Raw genomic sequence first — 7,088 nt, 5'->3', positions numbered from 1 at the left:
TTTATTTTTTTTGAGACAGGTTTCTCTGTGTAGTCCTGGCTGGCTGTCCTGGAATTCATTCTGTAGACCAGGCTAGTCTCAAACTCAGAGATCTGCCTGCCTCTACCTCCCAAGCACTAGGGTGAGTGAGGGGGTGTTACCATGCCTAGTGACTGAATTCAGTTTTTAAAAGATTTATTATTTTTACTTCTGTGTATATATGTGTATGCCTCTGTGAATTGACATGTATCTTGTGTGCAGATGCCCTTGCAGGCCAGAAGAAAGCTCCAGATCCTTTGGAACTGGAGTTACAGGAGCATTGGTGAGCTGACTGATGCTGGTGTTGGGGACTAAAAATGGATCCTCTGTAAGAACAGTAAGTGCTCTTAACTACTGAGCCATTGCTCCAAATTATAAATGTTTTGGCCGGGTGGTGGTGGCGCACGCCTTTAATCCCAGCACTTGGGAGGCAGAGGCAGGCGGATCTCTGTGAGTTCGAGGCCAGCCTGGTCTACAGAGTGAGTTCCAGGACAGTCTCCAAAACAATACAGAGAAACCCTGTCTCGAAAAACCAAAAAAAAAAAAAAAAAAAAAAAGTTTTGAAAAACAGAATCTCACTGCATAGTCCTGACCTGGTGCTCTCTCTATAGTCTAGGGTGGTCTTGAAACCCCTAATCTTCCTGTCCTGACCTCCCTCCCAAGTGATAGGATTGTAGGCAGGTGCCAGGAGGCCTTGCTGAGGTTTTTTTGTTTGTTTGTTTGTTGTTGTTTCTTTTGTTTTAGACAAGATCTCAGGTGTCTTAGGCTTTGCAGCTCAGGATGGCTTCCTTGAACTCCTGATTCTACCTGTTTGTCCTGAGTGCTGGGATTAAGTTTATATACTTAAAAGGTTTCCCTTTATTATTTTTTAAATTGTATGTGTGTGTCTCGGTGTGGACATGCGCATAAGTGTGGGCGCTTGAGGGAGTGGAAGACTCGGGATCACCCTGTAGCTGGGGTTATAGCTGCCCTATATAGTCATGAGCTATGAGTTACAGTTATGAGCTGTCCTATGTGGACGCTGGGAACTGAACTTGGGCCCCCATCCAAAGCTGTACATATTACTAACTTCTAAGCCTTCTCTCCAGCCCTGGTTTACATACTTTTCAACACGCTACACTTTCGTAGTGTTTTTTTTTTCCTTAGGCATTTAGGCATAGAGAGAGTTCAGTGTGTACCATTTTGTCTTCTTGTGTCTTATCATTTTGCTTGTAACTATGTGTGCGAAGGGGATGGGATGGGGAGCAGGGATGAAGTCTGGGGTAGCAGCTTTTAAAGGTTCCTACTCCCTCTGTCTTTCTCATGAAGCTCCCCACAGATCCATTCGGTTATCCATAGGTTGAATAACTGAGCTGTAATGGAGCACATTCCAGCAGCTTCCATCTTCATGGCCACTATCATGTGGCCACAGACTGCCCCAGATGTCTTCATAAGCTGCCCTGATTAACATGGAGTTGGAGACTCCTCGTCTGGTCCCCAGTGTAGAATGTCTGTCTGGTGTCCTGCTGTTTAATCTGTGACTCCTTCATAAAAGGTCCTCATTTGAGGATTATGACCATGTCCTCTAATGAACTATTGTCCGATTCTTAGTCTATGCCAGTGTTATCTTGACCGTTCCCTGGACTCTCCAGCAGTACAGGCCACCTCTGATGGCAAAGACCAGATGCAGCTTATCTAAGATCACCTGAACTGGAAAGCCTGGAGACCGTGGGGCACATGGAAGGCTTAGGAGGTCAGAGACCACTTTTCCTATGAAAAACCTCTAAATACATGCTCCTTGAGCCACTTTGGACCTCTCAATATTCTCTTCTGAACCTCAAGCTAAAATGAAAGGAGAGGTAGCTCTCTCTCTTTCTGCCCTTTGCTGTGTCTCAGGATGTAAACACCCAGTTACTGCTTCAACGCCATGCCTGTCTGCCTGCCGCCATGTTCCCCACCATGATGGTCATGGACTAAAGCTCTGCAACTGTGAGTCTCAAATTAAATGTTTTCTAACTTGCCTTGGCCATGGTGTCTTATCACAGCAATAAGCAAGTAAATAAGACTCCAACACCAAAAGATCACAAAAGTCAACACATTATTACTATACCATTATCATTATTATTATTATTATATTTTTAGTTTTTCAAGACAGGGTTTCTCTGTGTAGCTCTGGCTATCCTGGAAATCACTCTGTAGACCAGACTGACCTCAAACTCAGAGATCTGCCTGCCTCTGCCTCCCGAGTGCTAAAACTAAAGGCATGCGCCATCATCACCCAGCTTCAAATACAGTATTTTTTTTTTTTTTGGTTTTTCGAGACAGGGTTTCTCTGTGTAGTTTTGGAGGCTGTCCTGGCACTCGCTCTGTAGACCAGGCTGGCCTCGAACTCACAGAGATCCACCTGCCTCTGCCTCCCGAGTGCTGGGATTAAAGGCGTGCGCCACCAACGCCTTTGCAAATACAGTATTTTTTTAAGTCTGCTTTAAAAACATTGACATCTGTAAAGATGTTGAAGGAAAGCAAGAGCAGAGAAGAGAGCCAGGATCCTTGTGAAAGCACACTTGTTCTACAGCCAGCCCCTGTACTGCTCAGACCCACAACTGGCTTTTCTGTGGTGGACATCCTCTTTAGAGTCATTTCCCAATAGTATCACCTCTTTACAGATCGCAAAGATCAAGTGACTTGTTCTAGTTTATCTGCTACAAAATGTCTGAGTCAGGGTCTGGGCCCAGATCTCATCAATTCTAAATCATGTGGCCCTAGCCACAAAGGGCAAGACCTCCTCCAAGACCTCAAGTCTTTAAGGGCTGGAATCAAGCTTAGCCAGTAGAGCAATTGTCTAGCATGTGTAAGGCCCTGGGTGCAAGTCCCAGCACAAAAGATTCTATAATATTTCCCTAAGCTAGGTAGTAGGCATACCGACAACCTGTGTTTCTCCTCTTTCTTCTCACAAGGCTGAAGCTGGGAGGCCCCAGGGAGAGTGGGTAACTGAAGACTCTGACACTATACACAGGAGGGACCCAGGAGCACCCCACAGGCCTGGAGGGACACAGCAGATACAATGACATCTAGGACTGCCAAGATTTCAACACGGTCATTGTAAAAGATGGGGGTGGGGGAGGCGGAGGAGTGCCTTGAGGGACTGTACTTTTCTCTGGGTTTTAAAGGAAAGGCAGAGGGACCACAACCCTGGCAGAGGCCACTACAGAGATCAGAGCCTGGGGATAAGCTGGGTTTTAGAAGAAGGCATCTTGGTCATACTGGTTCTCAGGAACCAGTCCTTCCTCCATTTTACCAGCTTCAGAAAGGAAGGGCTGCTGAACCATCCCAGTCAGGCCTGGAGATACCAAGGCAGGGGAGGGGCTGACTATGTTTTTCCTTGCTCCTGCTTAGGGACCAGGAATACAGAAGTGCAAGCAATGGCAGTCTCAGTTTCTTGAGTGCCTGTCAGTTAAGAGGGAGTCCTGGGCTGTACTCTCAAGGTGAGCATGGGTCAGCCTTTGTCAAAAGAGATGGTCATTTTCTATGTGTAAGGTCTTGCCCAGGCAAGTCCACAACTCACTATGTAGCCCAGGCATACCTCAAACTCACTGTGTAGATCAGAGCGGCTTTGAATTCATGGCAATCCTCCTGCCTTTGTCTCCCAAGTGGGGATTCCAGGTGTACACTGACTGCCACAACTAACTTCTAACCCAGGTTCATTCCTTTGGGGGAATAAGCCCTACAGGTTCTATGAAAGAGATATGGGTCCCCTTGGCTACCCCAAAGGTCAGGCCTTGGATGGAATCCCTGAGGAAAACACTTATTTTTGGTCTGTTCCTTCAACTCAGTGAGCAGAAGGATCTGGTTTTCCTTTGTGGTTTGTGGGAGAGGTATAGATCAAATCTAGGGCCTTTTACATGCTGGTCAAGCACTCCACACTGAGTTCTACGGTCAGCCTGAGGCATCTGTTTTAACTAAGCCCCACAAAAGGATGAAGTAAAGAACCACTTTCCAGTCCTGGGCCCACAAAGCCTGTCTGTGACCAGGAAGAGGAACAAAGAAAGCAATAACTCTCCAAAAGCCAGTTGGTGTGGGTGGACCCTGGAGTCAGGGAGAAGTGAGAAAGGCCTTGGCCTCCTTGGAACAACTCCAACATTTCTGATAAGGAACTCAAATCCAGCCCATTGTCTGACTGGGCTTCTTCTCTGGTGAGAAAGTCAGGGGTCACCTTGGTCATACCTCTGCCATTGTCTGTGTTGGAGATTCTGCTCCTGCCACATCTCCTGAGCTTAGGTTCTCTATTTAGGCAAAGTTTTGTGCTCAATTGACCTTTCCAAACTTCTCAAACCTCTTTATACCCAGAGGTAGTCATGCTCCTGACAGTGCACCAGATCAACCCAGACTTTCCTTTAAGGGCCTTAGGCTCAGGGACTGTGACCTGGCCTTCTCTTCTGGAGAACCAGGTAACCCTCCTTATGGAGACCTGCCTTCCAGGGAGGTCTGACTCATCCCTCACTTTCGGGTGCTTTCCAGCACGTTCACCTAGCAACTCCAGTAAGCAGAGCTGAGGGAGCCTGGGTTCTTGGCCCTGACGGCATAGTCCACATACCTGCTACCGGCGGGTAGTCCAGGAAGGGGTCAGGGAACACACAAGTGACCCCTAGAATCTTATGAAACTTGTTTTCACCAGCACTACCTACCCTGTCCTTTTTAATTCTTGGTACTGAAGAGACTCAAGTGTTTTAACAAACATGTTTATTAGAAAAGTAAAAATATTGCATAGGTCTTAATACTTGAACATCAAGTGTATTCATGAACCGTGAGTATCTTCATGTAAACAGTTCTAGATGGAAGACCCAGGTGGCACTCCTCTGGGGGCGGGGTTCCAGCCCCCCAACCCCCTCAGCCCCATCCCCTCACAGTTCAATCCTCCAGTCCATGGCAGGGGATGGGCTGGACAAAGCTCCCAGGTGTTGCTTTTTTCAAGTGTCAAAGATCCCAAATGATCCTAACACCCACCCCGTCCTACTCTTACATTCATGCGGCTGTAAGATAGCTGCCTGGAACAGGTCAGTAGTGAAGCTCCCATCCCCCGGAAAACAAAAGATACGAAACAAACGACAAACACGCTCGGTCCTTTCAGACCATGAGATCCACGAGCTATCTCCAAGACCGCCCCCTCCCTCGGCACACACCCCTGGCAGAGGCCAGCGCAGACCAGCTGCCCTTTTGGCTCTGTTACACTACTGTTGGTTGTAACTGTCAGTAACAATAACAATAATAATACAAAAGGTACATGCTACATACACATCCAGCCAGAAGCCTGTGTGGCCCCTAAGCCTTTGTTTCATGCTACAGTACTAAGGGCATGTGCCCCAACAGGGAGCCACCTGCACATAACCTAGCGACACCTTCCTTGACACTTCCTCCTCCCACTTGGCCCTGCGCCTCTCCGGTGGCTATTGTCAGCTTTCTCACGCAGGCATCAGTCCGGCAGTCCTTGCCTGCTGGTCTCCACCACAAAACTTTCCTGTCTCGACTCTGGGGGCAGCGCGAGCCCCCCGGGACGAAGTTCAACACTCTTCGATGAGCAGCTGTTCGGAGCTGTAGAGTTTCTTCTTGATGACTCTGAAGCCGGTGCTCAGCGTCAGGGACTGGCTGTAGCCAGGCACCAAGGAAGAGTTGGCCGAACTCAACAGCCCCTGGATCTTGGGCCAGAGGCGAGAGTCCAGGCGCAGCACCAGGGTCAGCTGAAAGGTGGGCACTAGGCTGGGGTCGAGGGCCAGCTGAGCCACGCTGTGGCAGCTCTTGCCTTGCTCCACACACACGTCCAGCAGTGCCCCCCGCAGGCCGCACGGCTCGCTGTAAGCCAGGCGCAGGAGTTCCTTGCCCACCTGGCTCACCAGCTGGCTAGGCATCAGCAGGCGCGCGGGGCGCCGCGAGCCCAGTCGCGCCTGGGACAGGCTCTCCTGCAGCAGCTGCATCAGGTTGGCACACAGATGCTCATCCTCGGGGTCGCTGAGAAGCTCAAAGTCGGGCAGGGACACCCCATCCAGGTATGAGGAGTCTGGAAGAGAGAACGCAAGGAACGGTATTAGAGCGGCTTCCACAGGAGCTGTACCGGTGGGGAAGGTGCAGTTGTGCTAAGAAAACAGCGTTCCTTCCCATTCCGTGCCTCAGTTTCTCTGCCCTACACTCGTGCCTTCTAACCTCGGAATAATCTGGTTCTCGTGCTGGGATGGGAAGCCAAGGTGTCTTTGATCTGGTACAGTTCGGTTTGTCCCCACCTCCCGGGCCCCTGGAGTCGTGGACGGCACCCGCTCACTGCTCACCTTCCTCCGGTCCGAAACCACTATTGCTGCTGTCCAGGGACTCACAGTCCGAGCTCTCCAGGCTCGCGCAGCGGTCAAGGCCCTCTTCTCGGGCCGCAGACCCCCAGGCGGAGCGCGGCGGCCGATCAGCGGCTGGAGTTCCGGACGAGGACGAAGAAGAGGACGAGAAACGATCCCAAAGGCTAGGCATGGCGAGGTCAGACGCCAGGACGCTGGTTGCTGAGGTTCGGGTGAGGAAACGCAGAAGACGCTGAAAGAGAAGAGGGACAAGGATCCCGTGTCAGTGTTGGCGTTGCACAGGACAGAGGGCGCTGGGGCCCCAACAGCCGAGGTCGCCCCGCGACGACATACGCACACCCGGGAGGGACACTCACCAGCTAGCGCGGTCAGTGAGGACTGCGGACAAGCGCGCCCTGTCTCTCGAAGGCTGAGCGAACTGGTGCCAACCCGCCGATCACTGCCCGGGCCTGTGCCTCCGAACCTTCTCGCACCTCCCCCTGCCCGCTGCGATCCCTAGCACCAGCGCGCAGCAGCCTATAAGGGCTCTCGCGGTGAGGCCACGCCTCCTTCAAGCCGCAGCCCAATCGAGACCCGGGAGTGTGGCCCACCACAGCCAATGGGCTCCGGGAGCACGTTCGCAACGTTCTCTCCTGCCTGGTGACAGCGGCCTGGCCCCGCCCCCACGGAGCCCCAGAACGCTCCCGGCCGAACCCCCCCAACTTAGCCGCGGCCACACCCCCTTTCTGGAAGGGAATGGAGGCGGTTTTCAGCAGC

At 51.2% G+C, this 7,088-nt stretch overlaps 1 protein-coding gene across 1 annotated transcript; it reads right to left on the bottom strand.

The window, feature by feature from the left end:
* Positions 1–4,720: 4,720 nt before the first annotated feature.
* Positions 4,721–6,838, bottom strand: Ddit4 (DNA damage inducible transcript 4). Its single transcript, XM_005070849.4, has 3 exons — positions 6,689–6,838; positions 6,315–6,564; positions 4,721–6,049 (listed from the first exon to the last, which is right to left on the bottom strand). The coding sequence occupies exons 2-3, from the start codon at positions 6,502–6,504 to the stop codon at positions 5,556–5,558; spliced, it is 684 nt and encodes a 227-aa protein (XP_005070906.1). The 5' UTR covers positions 6,505–6,564; positions 6,689–6,838; the 3' UTR covers positions 4,721–5,555.
* Between the last annotated feature and the right edge of the window lie 250 nt (positions 6,839–7,088).

The sequence above is a fragment of the Mesocricetus auratus genome, unplaced genomic scaffold (genome assembly GCF_017639785.1).
Source record: "Mesocricetus auratus isolate SY011 unplaced genomic scaffold, BCM_Maur_2.0 Super-Scaffold_100027, whole genome shotgun sequence".
Taxonomy (NCBI): Eukaryota; Metazoa; Chordata; class Mammalia; order Rodentia; family Cricetidae; genus Mesocricetus; species Mesocricetus auratus.
This window is presented reverse-complemented; position numbering and strand designations above follow the sequence as displayed.